This window comes from Papaver somniferum, chromosome 6 (assembly GCF_003573695.1).
Source record: "Papaver somniferum cultivar HN1 chromosome 6, ASM357369v1, whole genome shotgun sequence".
Classification (NCBI taxonomy): Eukaryota; Viridiplantae; Streptophyta; class Magnoliopsida; order Ranunculales; family Papaveraceae; genus Papaver; species Papaver somniferum.
The window spans coordinates 103,345,282-103,365,921 of record NC_039363.1 but is presented as its reverse complement, the minus strand read 5'-3'; the positions used below and the strand labels follow the sequence as shown (position 1 = coordinate 103,365,921).

The 20,640-nt window shown below is 34.2% G+C and overlaps 1 protein-coding gene and 1 long non-coding RNA gene across 2 annotated transcripts; both read right to left on the bottom strand.

Moving 5' to 3' along the window:
• Positions 1–50: 50 nt before the first annotated feature.
• Positions 51–2,747, bottom strand: LOC113288664 (pheophytinase, chloroplastic-like). Its single transcript, XM_026537778.1, has 7 exons — positions 2,548–2,747; positions 2,330–2,434; positions 2,079–2,217; positions 1,585–1,755; positions 1,124–1,367; positions 649–740; positions 51–440 (listed from the first exon to the last, which is right to left on the bottom strand). The coding sequence occupies exons 1-7, from the start codon at positions 2,663–2,665 to the stop codon at positions 167–169; spliced, it is 1,143 nt and encodes a 380-aa protein (XP_026393563.1). The 5' UTR covers positions 2,666–2,747; the 3' UTR covers positions 51–166.
• A 5,669-nt stretch (positions 2,748–8,416) lies between these two features.
• LOC113288663 lies at positions 8,417–11,496 on the bottom strand. Its single transcript, XR_003330682.1, has 3 exons — positions 9,953–11,496; positions 9,245–9,324; positions 8,417–8,568 (listed from the first exon to the last, which is right to left on the bottom strand). It is a non-coding gene; the product is annotated as an uncharacterized LOC113288663 (long non-coding RNA).
• Between the last annotated feature and the right edge of the window lie 9,144 nt (positions 11,497–20,640).

Below are 20,640 nucleotides of genomic sequence, written 5' to 3'. Positions count from 1 at the left end.
TGCTTTATGCTTGTGCATGTGTGACAAGCATGAACAGGAGCGCACAAACATTTTTAGTGGAACTGTAACCATTATGAAATGATGAATTTTCAATTAGATGTATGTATAAGTTCTGACATATACAGGTAACTGTAAAATGAAAACTGTGTAACATTATTTTTCATGTTCACACGGTTAGAACAGAAGGTTCGATCTTCAGAGACGATAACCACTCGACCAGTGCTCCGTTAACTTGCTCTGGGACTTCATCATGTGGGCAGTGTCCTGCTTGTAGATTCACGAGGGAAGACTTTGGATAAAACTCTTTGATTTGATTAGCCTTAGCTGGTCCTACCCAAGGATCCAAGTCGCCCCAAAGCAGTAAGAGAGGGCATGACAGTTTGCTTAAGATGATCTCGAGGGGGTACTTTGTCTGATTCGACATGAACCGTGACATCAATCTGCAAGAAATCAAAGCGATAACTCGTCATGCAATGAATACAATGTGCTCGGAACTAGACAATTTTCCTAGAACATGTGATTAATCGAACTTTTCATCTTGAACGTGACAACAAATTTGCAGAATGGTACAAAAGTATAATTTTGAATTTAGTGAAGTTAGATAGTTGAAGCTTTCATTTTGGGAATGTTATATAGTTAGCGAGGTACCTGTAGTAAACTTCTCCTGCATTGGGGTCATCAGCAGGCTTGGTTATTGATTGCACAAGATAGTCATCCACATTGGTAGAATTAACATAAACCTGTATTGATAAAAAAATGTTTGCACCCGTTCAGAATTTCGCATATTTGACAAAAAGGGTCTCAAAATAGTATGTTCAACTATCAATATCAAGAAGTTTCGAGTTCTGCAAGAGACTCAGGTATCAGATGAATCCTCATTGCAGTCTTTCCGTATATTAAATTTCCAGGACACATAATTTATTTGTCACATATAATTTACAACCTGCACCAGGTTTGTGGCTATGCTCCTATGACATGATCTAGGCATGAAATTGTTAACCAAGGGTTTTGGTGTTACATGAAAGAATTTATACGGTTCTAGACCGAACAGACTAAGATACCTAACACTCTGACTTTCATGCTTCTGGATGGAATATCTGTTAAGGGATAGGATGTAGCTTACACTTTTTAAGACTGATTTTACTCGGGCTGGTTGCTTTGCTTGCCAAAACACGATCCCCAGGACTACCCTTTGAAAAGCTTCTTTCAATGGCTTCAACAGAAACTTCTGCAAGACTGATTCCTCGGCAACTTGTTCAGTTTTCGCACTTGCACCTCCAAACTGTCCAGCAGAGTTCAGCAATGCAACTCCAACAACTTGATCAGCCAAGTCTGCTGCTGAAATCAGAGCTGTAAATCCTCCAAGACTGAAATGTAAAATGAAGTTCTAAATATTGTAGGTATGATAATGAAATAAATCTGAATGTCTTCTTCTTGAATGCTAATGTAGACTAGGAGTTCTGTAGAAACTTAAAGGTTTAACTGAAGATTATAAGCTTCTAAGGGTTTACAGTTGGGCAAAACATCAAACTTCCACAGAGTAAGTAAGAGTATATCAAATGGCACACGTATGGAAGAATGTACCTATTTCCAACCAAAACTGCTGGTTCTTTCACCACTTCCTTCATGAAATCTACCACCTGATCTCTCCATACCATGGCATCATAGTCGATAAGTGCTTTCTCACTCCAGCCAAATCCCAATAAATCTACCGCATACACTTTGTAATTCTTAGCCAACTCTGGTATATTGTATCTGCTCACATGGTAATCGACATAACTTAGCCAAACATTACAAGAATGTATTCTGTAGTCTAACCAAAATCAACCCTTGAACAAGAACTAGGTACAATGGGCCAATCCCTAACCAACAATCCACCTTATGGATTAACATAAGGTGACGGTAAGTAAGACTTCACTAAAACAAACCCTATAAGTTGCAATTCCAGTAGTGCTATGGCACAATCAAAAAGATCCAGAGATAACTAACATAGGATCACATAATCTGTAAACAAATATGTGCACCTAGTTTTCGTAATCCATGGATTAAGACAATAGGAGTTCCAATGAAATACAAACCTCCAATGAAATGCGGAAGCGCCAAATCCATGGATTAAGACAATAGGAGTTCCTTGTCCTTGTTCCACATAATGTATTTGATGACCTCTCCATGTCCAAAAATTGTAGCCTTCTGGCTTGAAAGGTAACATTTCCATCCCTACATATCCCACCCAGCAGATGTAAAACAAAATTAAATGACTACTTTACTAATTCTCAATTTTAAAGAACAGAAAAAGACCAGGAAAAAAAATGAAAACTAGAAAAGATACCTTGAACAGGACTGTCAGTTGCGAGAGAAGAACCAATAATCGACGTGCCCGCAACAATAATTCCCTTGACACCAAAATCCCGTCTAAGTATTCCACACTTGCTTTCTTCAAAATGAGATGAGACGAGTAGGAAATGACAATCATAAGAACCAGAATATCAACAATTTGTACTTCGCATCATTCAAAATTGAAAGAAAAAGAAAGAAAATGTTGCTTACTAGTACTAGTATGGTGACGATAAGTCTTTGATGGTGTGATGTATTTGCGTCCAAATGGATTTGTAAGTAGTTCTGATCTTATTGAAGAAGAAGAAGAAATAGCACATGAAGAAGACATTGAAATCTTAGAACAAGGGAACCAATGGGTTTGATAATGGAGCGGTAATAAGTAGATCTCCTTTCTCAAACAGTGTTTTTGTTTTCCTGTGGTTGGTATTTAACCAGAGGTCCACAGCTGTGGCTGTGTTTTGGCCAAATGAAACTAAAAGATATTTTTTTTATTTTTTTATTTTCCCGGGAAATGTTTACCGTGTGGGCACTAGAAGGACTAAGAACTTTTAAATCCAGGAAGGTTAGGAAAATCCCATCCACCTAGGTTGTGACGAGTTTTGAACTTTATAGCGCGTTTGGATATAAATTTGTTTCTGATTTTTAGAAGTCGTTTTGAAATTTGACATCACACTGACTTCTGACTTCTAGAAGTCAAAAAACTACTTCTGATGTGCTAGCGCGTTTGGATACACGTCTAGAAGTAATTTTTTGACATCCAAAAGTCAAAAAGCAAGAAGTCAGTTTGGGTCTAGAATTTCAGAATGACTTCCAGAAGCAGAAAAGTCGACTTTTTGTAAAGCAAAAAATCTGGACTTCTGACTTCTTCCTCTGTTTCTGGAGAAGCACTTCTGACTTCTACTTCTGCATCCAAACAGGCTATTAATCTTTTTCCAATTTCAATTAAGTTTTTTCTAATGTCCTCAAAGATGGCTCAAGTCATAGTTCGTGTTTCCAAGTATATTCCGAAAAAAAATTATTTATTTGCAGAAATTATGTATTTTATTATTTCAACTTAGTGCAACACATTTGACGAGTATGAATTTCGAACATAACATTCATAAAAATTTCGAACACAACAACAGAAAGTCGAGTCCTCGTGATGCATCTGGGTTACAATGTTTTCAAGAAAATTAGTAAAGAAGCAAATGAATTTATAGTTGTAACCCTGCAAATCAAGAATGATTGGAGAAACTGATGTTGATTTGGTATGAAGTTCTCTAAAGGAATTATAACAGCGGAAAAGCAAAGCTTTCAGTTACGAAGGTTGTTTCGAAATCTTTAAGGTGTTGAGCAAAATCAAACCCCTTTTTTTTGGATGTTACTCCATTATGTACATCTCAATGAAGATTCAACTGGCAGGCGATCTTGTTTTCCAATGGAGTGGAAGAGAAACTCTGGTCCCAGGGATTCCATGTACATTGAGTAGTTAATTAGCTCTAATAAGATAAAACATAATGTTTATTCCAAGGTATTTTTTACGTACAAGTGTATTTACTTTAATTATAATTATAACAATTATAATGCAGGAAGATAAAGTGAATCACAGAACCTACAAGATTTTGTTAACAAGGAAAACTGTCTGGCAAAAAAACACCGGAACCTAGTCCAATTTTGATACCCGTATAGTTGAGACTGAATAAACTACCCCTAGTTATTCAGTTCCCTGAACCTACAACCAATCCGGCCAACACACATGAATCACCTAACATATTCACTTCTAAGTGTTGCTTTGCACCTGAAAATACTTATGGTTCCAATTTCTTTGGGATGAAATTACAAACAACAAGGAATCTGTAACTGTTTGCTCACCGCTTACTAATCCAGTCACAATACCGAAAGATAATATGATCAATTTTTGAGTCATGGATCTTCCCTTTAGATCTATAATACTAACATAAACAAGATATAACAAATCTAATATTGGTTATCCAAATAATCAATCTCGATTCTACAAGCCCAACCTTTTTGTCCTAGGGACACAGATAATCACGTTTAGATTAAAAACACAAAAGAACTTCAAATCTTCAAAGTCTCCAATCTTCTTAATCTTCAATAGTTACACCCTGGACTTGATTCCACTAATGACTTGTCTCACAAAACGGATTCTGTTAACTTTGGAAGGATTTATCCCCAACAAATCTATAATAACTTGGATTCGCAATATTTAAATATTTAAAGCATTGAGTGGCCTTATATCAGAACACAAAGATCCTAAAATAGTCAATAACTTATATCTAGAATATAACTATACGAGTTACTTCAATAATCACCCGAAAACTAAATAAAAATATAGTATCCCACCAAATGATACTTCTAGTGATTCTTGACCTCAAAAAGAAGACTTAAAATGCAAAGCACTTTCATCCATAACCAAATCGAGCTTACTCGCAACTATGTTAAATGAATCAACAATGTAAAAATGTGAGCCAATGATGAGTTTCGAAGAATACATGCCCAATATTTATAGTGTTATGACTAAGGTTTGTTTAGAAAAAAATAAACCCCAATTTTGAAATTCTCAAGAGACATTCGTGACAATACCAAGTTCAAAAATAGAATATTATTATATTCCTTAGATATTTATAATAATAAATGGGGTTTTTGAACCTTGGACAGTCGGATAACATTTTGAGAGACAAACGTTGCATCTGATCATCCCGGTCTGATTCCAGATAAAAACATCCGACGGATGTAAGATTTGTACCCTCCTTCAGTTATGGATATATGCTTTGATAACCCTCGTAATTAGTTCCTCATAATTGTAACCTCTTTTCATTATAAATATATACTTTGAGTGGGTTCCTTTATAATTAAGATCATAAATAAAAATTAAATTAAATGTGATTTTTTTAACCATTAGTTTCAACTATCTCATTATTTGATTTCTTATGTTATATTCTCCATCTACAAATAAATAAATAAGTGAAACACAAAAAGATCTTCAAAATCAAGAATCACGAAATTTCATTTAATTTCACAAATAAGCTAAGTTATCTTACAGCCATTGAAGAACTGTACATAAAAAACGTTACATCCGACCATCTCAGTCTCATCCCAGCCAAAGGCATCCGACGGGTGTAAGAATTGTAACATTTTTTCATTATGAATATACCGGTTTACGATGTCTTCGTCGCCGACGTTCGTCGAGCAGACCACGTGGATTGGCCAGGGTCTTCTTCGACTAATGAGACCTCGATCCCGAAGCCTTCGGAGTATCTTTTTGATAGGAGCCTCTATACTTTGAGTGGGTTCTCTCATAATTAGGATCGCAAATAAATAAAAAATATGCAAAAGAAAAATTAAAGCCATTAGCTTTAATTATCTCATTATTTGATTTTTTTTATATTATATTATTCATCTAAATAGATAAACCAAATACAAAAAAAATCTTCAAAATCAAGAATCACAGAATTTCAATTAAATCCACAGATAAAAGAAAACTAAGTTATTCTCTGGTCATTGAAAAACTGTACATAAAAATACCAATTGTAGAAAAACAGTATTTAAATCATGCATCAAGATAACCAGTTGTCTTTTTATTTAAATCATGCATCAAGAAGCTCATCAAAATCATGATAACAAGTTGTCTTTTTATTTAAATCATGCATCAAGAAGCAAACTAAATAAGAAAAACAGTAAAAACATAAAATCATTTATAAAGAACAAAATCTTGTAGCATGCACAGATGAGAAACAAATCCAAGTACAAAATTGTTTGTAAATTACCTTGGTGATATGAAGACATTGGTGCAAAGAATCACATTCAACATTTTCACTCCTATGAATCAACCCCTTCAATGGATAAACATGTACAAAGAATCACAGTTACATATTGGGTTTTGCATGTTTTATCCTCAAGCGTGCATCACAGATATATAAAACCTCTGAATCACCATCTCCAAAATTTTCAGTAGACATGAGTTGAAAAACGTAGAACATATTCAAAATACATTCGGGTGATCCACATCACTTGAGAATTTGAATGGTTTCATTAATTATGCATAGTGAAAATCAATGACATAATGGGGATGGATAAAAAATTGAGGGACGTTTTTTGTTTTAGAGAATGTCGGTAATTTTAGGATAAAGGGAAATAAAAGCAGTTCACGTAAATTTTGGGCTGAAATATCGTCAGAATGTTTATTTGTTTTAATATCTTCTACGCAGCACAAATGCCGGCCTTTTTTCAATCTAATTTTTCATGTTTTAATTTTGGAATGATAGGAATAACGTAAGTATGGTTAATGACATACACATATAAAAATCAACTGAATTAATCCTAATTTTTTTATATTAAGAACTAATAAAACATATGTGGGATGCATAAGAGGCCAACTATATATATATATTGCTACTAAAGGCAATAATGTCACATCATCCTTTTTTTTCATTATTGAAACACGATGTTATAGGTGATTTTTTTATTAGATAAATGTTGCAACAAGTATCGTTATGGCACGGGTTATCTCTAGTATAAACACACTGTTAGAGCATTGCTCGGTCAAACTCACAAGTTTTGGTATATCAAGCTTGTTATTAATATTAGATGAATAAAACTATATCTTGATTTATTTTCTATTAATTAAGGTCAGTCTCAGACTAGGATTAGAGAATGGTAGTTGACTATCTGAATTTACTGAATAACCCTTGAACATTGAAGAACGAAGAACCACGAAAACATTTGCGATAACTTTATCACCAAAAGGTGACTAACTATCCTATTTAGTCATTATCCCTACCATTTTATATACTAAGACAATGTTGTATAGCTTCAATGTGATTTATGAATAGCAAAGAAGAAGTTTCGAGTACAATATTGTATTTGATTAATCTCAAAATATGAATTCGGGCATTGGATGTTCTTAGGATTTATCGCTCTTGAGGCTAAAGTCTTCACTAAGGGATTCATAACGCCCTTCCGGACTATCTTTTACCTAATAAATATTTGATCATCGTGCTTCTTTTCTATTCTAAAGGTATGTCTCTTCTACTATGCGACCATTCAAGAACTATTCATTAGGGGAAAATATTGATAAAAAATACAAATTAATCTTCGTACCATGATTTATAAGTTCAATTTGGGATCTGGTCATGTCTCTTTATTAGCTAACGGAAAAGTTAGTGCATATTAGTTAACTTGTTTGTCTAAGAACTCTGTCGCGATCTAAGGAGCAATTAACAAATTTTAAAATCAAAAAATTTGAAGAAACTCAACTTATGATGAAAATTATGAAGCAACGGTTCGTACTTCACCCACCTACTCACAGTTACATCACCAACTTTCTTGTTTCTAGCAGCAACTGTAAAATAGTTTATGCAACGCGTTACGGCTCGAACAACGTCTCACAAAGATGTTTTGGGTTTTACATGTTTATTTAGACATCTCCTAAGATATTTAGCAGTTTCTGCATCAACATCTCCAAAAAAAGTGTACCTATATTGAATTCCTTGATAACGTTTTTTCTTAGGGAAAACTTATGTATTACTGGTACTCTATTTTAGAGCATTGCAGTTATAAACATAAAAGGAAAATCTTTGTTGACTTTGATTGATGGGTCTTCCTTTAATTTTGTTAAATTCGCTTTAAGTTTTTCTTTGTTCAGTGCCTCAGAAATCTCTCCAGAGAATCAATCTCGAGCAAATCTTAGAGAATATAGTACTCAATACAAAAGAATAGGGCAAGATCAGAACACGCAACTACATAGAAAATAGTTGGGCCTGGCTTCACAATCCCAATGAAGTCTTCAAGTTGTTAACCTACAGGATTTCGTGAAAAATATAAGGTTAAAGGAGAATCGACTCTAGTCGCAACTAGTATCACACAGGAGGTGTAGGGATTAGGTTTCCCAGTTGCTAGAGTTTTCTCATATATAGTCTTCAAATCAGGGTTTTCAATCAATGCTACTGTAGCGTCTCAGAAGCTAGCAGCTGACTAATCCAAGAGATTAACTAAATAAAAAGGCACTAACGATCCAAATCATATACTTAAGCATTCAATTAAGAAATCTGCTACAAAACTTAACCCAAAACTAGCCCCGCTCATAAATATACATATACAAGAACTTCTCTCAAATGATACATATACAATAGTCATTTGGTTTGCAAACATAGTAAATATAGCAGAAGCTAACTAATTAACGAAGTCAACTCCTCGAAGCTTCCGCTGCGCAGCTCTGATCTGTCTCTGAAACTGAAAGTGGGAATGGGTGAGCACATCATCCCTAAAAGGGGTGCCCAATAGGAATAACAATTAACTTTTAAGTGAACATCGACATGATTTGGAAAACAATACATGTTTTCCTAAATTTTAAAAAACAACCAATTCACTGAATTAAACAACATGTATATGGAACTAACTCCTTCTTTATTTCTGTGGTGACTTTTACATACCAGATTGATGACAATTACACACAAACCATTATTTCTGTGGTGACAATTACACAACAACCATTATTTCTGTGGGTGAATGTGCACACCCGTAATATTGGTGACAATTACACACCTAGATATTCTGGGTGACAATTACACACCCAAATGTGCATGAAATTATAAGTGAATGAGCTTATCCTGTATACCACATAAGGAAATTCTTATTTCCCATAACAATTCATAAAAGACAAACCAAACATTACACTTCCTTTCCAAACAATGGAAAGATCAAAAGAAATAACAAAACTTTCGTAATTCAAAGTTAAACAATGCACTCCTTTCCAAACAATGGAAAGATTATCAGAATCAACATAACTATCAGAACTAAACTTACACAATGCATGAAAAACATAACCAAATAATGCATGAGTTTGATAAACGTAAACTTTTGTAAAAGAAAACAATAATGGTCATAAAAGAGTTAAAAGTATTCCCACCTCTTTTGATGACAAGCCACGCCTACCTCGAGATCCACGATCCACTGGTTCATCCTTTGAATCGATCGTTGTTAATAGCACTGTTAATCATACAAGAACTCTAAGAGTTTAACCAGAAGGCTCACACAAGAATCATACAATACTATCTAATGGTTCTAAGCCCATTATGGTATCTTATTCTCTATCTTTAACATAACTAATAGTTCACTAATCCAATTAGGTTGATACTATAGTCCGTAGCTAAGTCTTACGAATATCTACATCTTTGTAGAAGAAACCAAAGGCTAAATCAGACCATACATCTTTGTAGAAGAAACCAAAGGCTAAATCAGACCATAAGGATCCAATACATCAAAATGGGAACATTAAACCTAAACCCAAGTCCAACTAAACAAGCTCATTACACAAGGCCTGGTCCACTAGGGTCAACTAACGGTCTCTAACAGTCAAGATGGTCAATTAACGGTCAACGTCTAAGGCCTGGTCAAGTGGTCAACTGAGTCAAATCGGTCAAAGGGTCCAATACAGGTTGTCAGGGAAAATCGGTGAGCCAACTCAGTCCACAAGACTGATTCAGGTTATACAAACCAAGGCCCTTGCACAGGCCAAACACTCTGCTAATTGAACTTCACAGGCCTAAATACAATTTCATTCATTCAAAAACAACTTTATAATTCAATCCCAAATACAATTGTAAATTAAGCCTACCTGCAAATGCAGTTCCAAGCTTTTACAACAAATACTAATTGCAACTCTATAATCATCACCGAAACTCAACGATAGCCACCTGCAGGTCTAACTTATAACTCAACCATAACTCAACTTGTAACCCAATACTCTATATACCTCAACATAACCTAACTCAGATCCATTACAACCACAACCTGCACATCCAAATTTCAACAACTCACATAACACCAACAACACATTCGTTCCTGCCATTCAATCCTCAACACAACCACCTACAAAATTCAGCACTAACAGTACCTCCAACTTCACATCCTTGCAATTGTAATTCATCAGACTCAAACCAATACAACCAGTTAAGCAACACTCTTGATTCTAATTCCAGTTGTAACACCACAGCCTCAACCCACTGGCAAAACTCATTCCCTCTGCAAAACTCCAAACATTCATCTAAACTAAGCTTAATCTCAGCTTCAACACAATTTCTATTCATTTTCCACTTGCACCTGCACAACTCATACAATCCCCCAAGCTCAACTCATTTAAACCTCAACTCAACAGACCTACACTAACAACAAATTATCAGCTTAACAACAATCTTTCATCCCTAACACCATTCACCACTGCCTGTATCTTCTCAGCCTATTTTCCTGTAACAACAACAACATCACCACCTGCAACAACCAAACATAATTGTAATCCCATCATTATCTCACTCCATCGACTCAATCTGAGAGTTCACATTAACATCAGTTCGAAAACCCCATTTCCTGTATCATTCTATCACAAACCATCCTCCTAAAATTCAACACAATCTACAATATCTTAAATACTCATCTCCATTCTGGTTCATCAACAACCACATAGTCTTGAAAACATACATAATTAACTGTACTGATTCAATTGAGAAGAATAATTACCTCAAACCAGTCCAACTCAAGCAATTGAATTAGATTCCTCTTTACTCTGACCTGACTCCGAAATCATCACAATTTCATCTTCTAATTTCTCCTTATCTAAAAGTCCTCAAGAACAGAACCTAATTCTCGATTCCTCAATTACTCTTCTTCTCTGAAACAAAATCAAACTTCAATTCAACCATTATAACACCATACCCAGTCTATACTTTCTTATTTTCAATCACTAATTCGAAGCTTCAACCGACCTCCAAACCCTAATTATTAATTTGGGGAAGAACTGAACACAACCCTAATTCTCAGATCATCTCCAAAACAGCTACAAAGATTTAATTAAACTTCAACCCTTCTTTGTTCTGACCTTATTCACCACTAATCAAACTTCTAAACAATTATCCGAGAAACCCTAACTCTTAACTTACATCAGCATCCACTCCTTCCTTTCCCGAGTTTAATCAACATCAACACCATCACCAACAGCTACCCCATGATCTGTTCCACCTTCTACCGATCATAAATATTCCATTTGATCTGTCGAACTGATTTACAACCTCACTCTCAAACGATAAATCTCTCGCAGAAAAGAAGAACAAAAGAAGAGAAGAAACTGAAGAAGAAGAAAGAAAAAGAATAAAGAAGAAGAAGAAAGAAATGAGAATGCGTTTATCCACTCGGCTAGATTGGGGATAAGGACGACCAATGGCAACTGATAAACGCACCCTCCAAATTGATATGGGTAGTCAGGGTCGGTCCAAATCAAAAAGACTATTTTGCCCTTCATATCTATCCAATGATATCTCCTTCGTCCGGTATCCGATTAACACGTTCAAGTAGTCCATTATGCATAACTTTTCGAGACCTATCCAACGGTACTAGTTTCATATCTATATCGTTGTTATATTAATTCTTATTAATTCACATTCGTGTTAAACTAATTGAGTTATTATTGGCTAAAACGTCTCTTGACTAGTCTAATAGCGTTGACGAGCTTGCGGGTCTTTACAGCTACCTTGGTAACAAAGCATTCAATATTCACCGTTATATGAAAACATGATTAGACTCAAGCTAATATCTTTTAACCATTAGATCGAACTTAGCTCGTTACACACAAATGAAAAGTGACTTCATCTAAATATGAGTAACCGTACCTAAACATGTGCACCTTTGTTCGCTCAACAATAGTTAACCGAAGTTAGCCACATGAATACTTTCATATCAAACATACTCATCTTAACCATAACTAGTTCAAATGACTCAAATGAAATTAGTTCTAGAGTTGTTCAATTGTTTATATTCTCATAGAAGTATACAAGACACAATTGAAGTAAAATCGATTTTGATTCAATCAAATTAATTCATGAATATTATAGCCACGGTTTGCAAAAGATTTCATTCCTTAATATATAAATGTATTAGTTCATGAACAAACCGATTTTAGAACATAATCCACTCAAATATGCAAACGGGTACGCATACCTAAATAGCCGGACTTGGACTGTGTTCGCCAGTATGCAAACGGGTATGCATACTTTCGTAACACTTCCAAACTTCAGTTGAATTCCGTACGCGTACAGGTACGCATACTACAGTACCCGGACTTCAACTGACTTCGCCAGTACGCGTACAAGTACGCATACTTTATCTCCCGGACTTTAGTTGACTTCGCCAGTACGCATACAGGTATGTATACCGTATTCCGGTCTTGGATCAACACATCTGAAAGTACGCATAGTGTGCACATAATCCAATCATGGTTAAGTTTTATAAACTCCCATTTCAATCATTGAAACATTCTTGAAAGGCGACAATAGTTGTCTCACACAAACTATTAGGTTCAAGCAATTTTCAAGTGATCGAATGATCAATACGAAACATTCCGAGTCTACATCAAATGACTGTCTCACACAAATCATGTAAAATGTTGCAAAGCATTTTTCACATGATCATCTTTTGATTTTCATCAAGAATATAAGATGAACTTGGTTAAAGCGAAAGCTTACCAATACATATTTCGAGAAATATGTAAGCGAGTTAAACTCAGCTCGAAATATTGAATGTGTATAATTGAAGTCTATATAGCTATACAACTTTTGTCTCAAATAGGATATAGAGTAGATAGACTTTGAGTGATAGATGAGTTCAAGTCTCCTCATACCTTTTTTTGATGAAGTTCACAAGCCCCCCTTAGTAGTTCTTCGTCTTCAATCGATGAACGTCGTGAAGTCTAATGCTCAACTAGACTTTCTATCTTAATCCGAGACTTAGCTATAAGTAGATAAGAAATCAATACTTATAGTTTTGAGAACTAAACTTGAAAAACAAGCTTGAGATAGTAACGCTTGCGAGTTCGACCGAGAAATGCTCTAACAACAACCATCAGAAAAAACCTAACATGATTTGTTTCAGGGATATAACAATGCTTATCCAATTGTAGTATCCCCCATTGTTATATATAGTTGAATCTTCTTGAAAAGAAGCATTAATCTCTCATTTATAAGATCAGTGAATCACAGGTGATTCAGTTACAATTTTGTTTTTATTTGATGTCCATTTTCATATTTTAAAGCACTAACAATGATATTCAAATGCCCAACAATCAGTAAACTTACTTGTAATTTACTGATCAATTCAAATGAATTAAATCAGTTATAAAGACATGGTTCGATTTTTGCAAGTTACATAATGAAGTTTAAGAGGATTAAAAAAAGACTTTGAGGATAGTTTGGGTAATTTTCCTAACATGATTTTGAGTTTTCCACGCTACACTACTTCAGCTAATAACAAAATGGATGGAATAGTTAATGATATAAGTTTTTAACAAATGATGATACAAAATGACCATGTTTTTATGGAATCAAATATCAATCCAAAACTCATTTATATTGGTTTCGATATTTTTCAATTTGAGTTTCCTGATGTATTTACTATATGCATTAATATTAATTAACTATCAACATGTACCTCATGTGTTGAAAATAAAACTAATAAAAATATAAAATCTCTCTTAATTAAAAATAAGACAAAATATCCATTATTAATATATGGCATATTAGGTTGTTGATAGTTTTTTTTTATTCCATTTTTTCAATCAAACAACGATTAACCAAAACCTGTTCATCAAAAACTCTATCTCATCTACCGATTTAGATTAATTTCGATCTAATTTATAAATCAATATTTCTAAATTTCTTCCAAATCATAGGTAGTTTGTAGGAGAAAAGACCTTTTTCAACTGTTGCTTGCTTCAAAAACTCAATCACCCCACATCTACATCAACTACTCATATTTACGAACTCAAGTGACCTCGTCACTTAGAAAATTGTTCACTCTCACTAAATTCTCAATTCAATTCCATTCAAAATTTGACTTTATAATAATAAAAATCTAAACAGATGGGTTGAGACTCCAATTCTAGAGGTTTACGAATCAGAATGAAGAAGAGTACGAAAAACACTAACTGATGTGAGTCATTAATCTTTAATCAAACCTGTTGAGGAATAAAAGCGTGACAAGAAATCCAAGTAAAGGAAGGCCTATGATTTCCGCAGTGGAATAAAAGTGGAAAACAAAAAGGTATTTTTTACTTAATAACAGGCGCAAAGGAATGAACAAGACGAGCAGGGTGTTGATAGTATTCTCCATCTATTAAAAAGCTTTGTAAATCGGTGATGAATTAAAGCTTATGGAACATGTTTAGTTGAAGACGTCGATGTGAAAAAAAAATAAAAAAGATAATATTTGTGGTATAATGATAAACAATTTCCGGTATATTTTAGAGTAATTTGTTTGATTTTTTTTTTACTTGTGTTATGATGTGTACATGCTAATATATCTTATGTGGATTTTCATAGGGGTGTCTTTTCCAAAACAGGTTAAGGTTAATCATTTTAAGTTTTTCTTTTAAATTAGTTATAATTTTACGTATATACATACATACATACATACATACTAGTATTGGTCTGTGGGATTTTGAAAACAAGGATTTACAGTTCTTCCACCTAATTTTTATACTACCGACCAAATAACCAGCTTTCATCTCTTCCAAAAAAAAAAACAAATAACTAGTTAAGAAGCCTTAGAAATCCTAGCTTTAGTATTGAAACGATTTTCTCTTTTCTCTCTTTGTAGTGATATTTTTATTTATCCAATCCTAGTTTTAGTATTGAAAAGATTCCCTCTTAATTTTCTCCCTTAATATTTGTTATTTTTATTTATTAATCAATTTTAGTTCTCCAAACGTGTTACTTTTTAATGTTACTCTACTAACCTAACATCATAGTAATGAATTGACCCTATAGACGATATGTAGAGTGCTAGAGTATGACCGTGCCATGTGAAATAAATCACATCTATGATAATATATAATTTAAAAATTTGATTTCTAAATTAAAGTAGTAGTGCTCAAATAGTATAAACCAACGAATTTATCTTTTATGGTATATTGCTTTTTTCTATTTAATTTATATTTCCAATGTAATTTAGATGAATCTTACCGGTGTATTTTATATTTATTATAAAATGACCCTTGATTTAGCAAAAAAAAACAGGTGAAAAGGAAGACACCTTGAGTTAAAAGGTTTTAAGCACGAAGATAGAAGCACGACCTCGATGGGTCAGATAAGGATGTGGATAAGTGCATCCTGAGATACGGTAAAGGAATACTGCAGGGATTTACGTGCTTTCATAAAAAAAATAAAATAGAAGCACTCTATGGAAACACGTCTTCATATATGAAGAACATGGGAAATCCCTTCAACAACCGAAGTAGATATAATATATCAACAGATGGTTTCATGTATCTGAGTTGTAAAACAAGCTTACTTGGACGATCTCACAAATAGATATAAAATTATATACCCGAACTGTTATAAGAACCGAATTTCAACAATAACAAGTCTTGTAATCTTTCTTTCAAGATATGAATTCTCAATAATAAATCTTATAGGTTCTATACAGTTTTTTAGGCTTAAAAACTGTCCAGATTGATTAGCGTACTACTTGTGATATTTTTGTTATAAAGATAACAATATAAAATGGAAAATAAATAACATAAGACAACATAAATTTTATTAACAAGGAAAACTCCAATGTGCAGAATAACCCCGAGACCTAGTCAAGAATTTGAACACCACACTGGATTAAACAGCTACATACACAAGACTACCACCATGCTTCAGACTAGAATGTAGACGATTCCGCAAGCTGCTGTCCTTTACATGCCTAAGAGTTGCTTCAACCTCAGTGAAGAATTTTGGACTATTCTGCCTCTAACAGAAAGACTATTTGATTTCCTTCATAAAGATATTCAATCAAGGTATCGAAAATCTATATGCTATGAGGGGTCTTCAAGGAAAACAAGATATCAAGCAAACTAAAAAATTATGATGAACTTATTCTCTTCGAAACATATAGAGATTCTTAATTAATTCCACTTCACAAGAACAATCGTCAACATATCAAAACCGAAGTGTTTTAGATTTCTATTTTATGAAATCACAAAGTCCAAGACAAAGAGTAATCTATGATTTTTATCTATCTTTTTCCTGATATATAGTTCGGAAACTATAATAATCAGTAAGAACAGGATCCTGATCAAAGAACTATTAAGTAAAATATAGTATGATCGGGCTTCAGGAATCCTTTGATGAAGTCTTTCAAAGTAGTAACCTAATTAATACAGTTTCACCAGATGAAACCTATATTGTAGAGGATGACTCTATATGCAATTAGGACACAAAAGTGTAGGGATTAAGATTCTAGTTTGTGAACTAGTTTCCATGTTTACGAATTGCTTCGTAACCAAGTAAGAAATACTTCTCCATATAGATTGCTCATGTAAGCATGTGAGAAGTTTTCTTTGAATCACAAAGAATAATTGTGCAACATGTTAGAGTACTGCTCGGTCAAACTCGCAAGTTTTTCTATCTCAAGCTTGCTGTCAATGTTAGTTGCACAAAACTATATCTTAATTTCTAATCTATTAAAGTTAAGTCTCGGACTAGGATTAAAGTATGGAAGTTGAGTATCAGACATTATGTGTAAGAATTTCTAGTCTACTAAAGGATTCAATAACATCATAGATTCAGCATGCACTTTGTGTAAGAAATCTGAAGAAACCATTGAGTATTTATTGTTTTCTTGTCCATGGGAAAAGACGGTATTCACTAATTTTGCTACGTATTTCTTTGTTGATTCATTTTCTGAAGATCCAAAAAAAATTCTTACCAACTGGATAAATGATCAGGATAGATATAAATTTCCTTTGGGTTTGTGTGTTATCTGGAATCTATGTAAAATGCGAAATGACATGATCTTCTCAGCTGCTTCTTTCTCTCCGGGCAGTGTCATCAAAAAAACGATGTTGGATTTTGAAGCATGCTCTCCAGATAGTTCTAGATTCAACATGAAGATCAGGCTGCTTCATCCTCACAAATCTGGCCTCCTCCTGTGTTGGTTTTCTGTAAGATTAATGTTGATGCTGCTTTCTATCTGAATAAGGGTGATGCAGGTGCGGTTTCTCAAAACCATCTTTGAATATTTCAAGGATGTGGTACCAATACTTTTGATGTCACTTCGGCATTGTATGCAGAAACTCAGGCAGTCCTTTTAGGTATTAATTTGGAAAAAAGATTGAATCTCAGTAAACTTATCATTGAAGGTGATGCTTCAAATGTTACTAAAGCAATCTTAGGAGATTCCCGTGATATTCCGTGAAGCATTAGATTATTGATTCTTCGTATCAGAGATAAAGCTCTTCGGTTTGAAAATATTAGCTTTATTTCTGTTCCAAAATATGTAAACGCATTAGCTCATGACCTTTGTCAGTTTGTTATGCATGACTTTGTTTCAGGATGGTGGAGTTCTTCATCTCATCCTGCTTGTATCTTTTCAAACCTCATTTATGAGGTAGTCTAAATAAATAAGTTTAGGGCTCTGTACAACCCTTTTTCCCGTAAAAAAAAGAGTATCAGACATTATGGAATAACCCTCGAAGATTGAATATTGAAGTGCAAATGAGGACATTAGCGAGAACTTCATCAAAGAGGTATGTGAAGACTGGACCATCCTATTTACTCAGGGCATTTACCATTCTATCTTTATGAGACTATTGTTAGAGCACTGCTCGGTCGAACTCGCAAGCGTTGTTATCTCAAGCATGTTTGTCAATGTTATTGATAAAAACTATAAGTCTTGATTTCTAGTCTACCATAGATAAGTCTCAGACTAGGATAGAAAGTGTAGTTGAGCTCAAGAACTCCATGGCGATCATCATACAATACGAAGAACTACTCAAGGAACTGGTGGAACTTCATCGACTAAAAGGTATATGGATACTTGAACCTATCTATCACTCAAAAGTCTATATACTCTATCTCCTATCTTGAGACAAAATTCGTTTTAATATATAGACTTTGATTATACACATTTGCTATTTCGAGCCGAGTTTATCTCGCCTATCTATTCTCGAAATATGTGTTGGTAAGCTTTTGCTTTGGCCAAGTTCATCTTTACCTAGTGACGAAAGTCATGTTAAGTTTCAATCACTTGAAAATGGCTTTGACGAAAAATGATTTGTGAATAACAACTATATAACGTCGTCTAAGAATATTTCAATGATTGAAATGAGAGTTTATAATATATAACCAATGTTGGATATAAGCATTATGCGGTAACACATATATGTATAAGTCCTTATTCCTTGAACCAAAGTATACGTACTTTGTTGATCAGGAAAACCGGAAAACCAGTCCGCGAACTGTCGGAGGTTCTCAACCCGAGAAAATCTACTGGAGTTTGTAAACTCTTCCGGGAACTTAAGTCCGCGTACTTGAGTTGGTTATTTCTAAAGACGATTATTTGTGAACTTAAACTTATATAAACTAAGGAATGCAAGTTTGCAAACCGTGGCTATAAAGTTCATGAATCAATTCGAGTGAATCAAATCGTTTTTGCTTCGATTGTGTCTTATATACTTCTATAAGATCTAAGCAATTGAACAACTCTCTAACTAGTTCATTTGAGTCATTTGAACTATTTATGGTAAAGAAGAAAATGGTTGATATGAAAGTGATCATATGGCTAACCATTTTGTTAACTATTGTTGAACCAACGAATGTACATGTTTGGATACGGTTACACAAACCTAAAATCGTACATTTCATGTGTGTGTAACAAGCTAGGTTTTCGATATAACGGTTGAAAGATATTAGCTTGAATCTAATCAGGTTTTCATCTAACGGTGAATATTGAATGCTTTGTTACCAAGCTAACATTGGTTGCAAACCCTGATTTGAAAGACTATATAAGGGAGAACTCTAGCAACTTGGAAACCTAATCCCCACACCTTACGTTAGATACTAGATGTATTAGCTAGAGTCGATTCTCCTTTAACCCTAGGTTTCTTCTTGTAAACCAGGTTAACGACTTGAAGACTTCATTGGGATTGTGAAGCCAGACTAATAATACTTTCTCGTAGTTGTGTGATCTGATCTTGCATATTCTATCGTACGAGTACAATCGTAAAGATTGACTTGAGATTGATATCTCCGATAGGCAAGATATAAAAGTCATCACAAACATCTTCGTCTCATCGTTTGTGATTCCAAAATATCTTATTTCGCCGCGTCGATTAAGATTGTTGTGAGGTGATTGATAATTCTAGGCTGTTCTTCGAGAATATAAGTCCGGCTTATCAATTGGTTCATGTTCACCTTGATTTATCAAAAGACGAAACAAAACTCGTAGGTATTTCTATGGGAGACAAGTTTATCTATTACTATAGACTTTTCTGTGTGATACAGATTTGTTTATTAAAGTCTTCGACTTTGGTTCGTAGCAACTCTTAGTTGTGGGTGAGATCATCTAAGGGAATCAAGTACGTAGTATCCTGCTGGGATCAGAGACGTAAGGAGCGCAATTGTACCTTGGATCAGTGTGAGATTGATTGGGGTTCAACTACAGTCCAGACCGAAGTTAGTTTGTAGTAGGCTAGTGTCTGTAGCGGCTTAATACAGTGTGTGTTCAATCTGGACTAGGTCCCGACATTTTTCTGCATTTGTGGTTCCCTCGTTAACAAAATTCTGGTATCTGTGTTATTTCTTTTCTGCATTATATTTTGTTATATAACTGAAATATCACAGGTTGTGCGTTAGTTCAATCAATTAGAATATCCGACCTTTCGTTGTTGATTTATATTGATTGACACTTGGATATTGGTTTTTGGTACCATCCAAGTTATCTTTATCATATTTAATCAGACTCGCAGATTTATATTTGCTTGAGTAAGGATTAAATCGAGAGATCGAGATATTATAACTCTTTGATATACTTTGTTAAGATTGAGTCTGGTTGATTCTCTTGAAAGTATATTGGAGTTAGTCCATACAGATTTCTAAGAGAAATATTGGGTGTGGTTGTTGTAGCCCCGCTTTTTCAATTGGTATCAGAGCATGCAAACACGTCTAAAGACCTTATAAGTCTGTATTTGTGGCAATCTGAGTCTGTGGACAGAATGTCTTCTTGGAATATACGCATACCAAAATGTCTTCTAAAGATTTTAACTATGCCAAAATGTTTTGAGTACCTCAAAGGATTACTCCTTAGATGATTCTTCTGAATCCCGAGGTAGGAAGGTTGTTCCATCATGTGTTGACATCTCTCTATCCGATGAGACATTGAGCACTATGGCAAAATCTAAAATGGAGCTCATCAGAATTAAAAAAAACTCTTCCAAGGAAATTTATTTTCAGGATCATGCTCAGCTTATTGATGAATTTGAAAAATCACTTGATC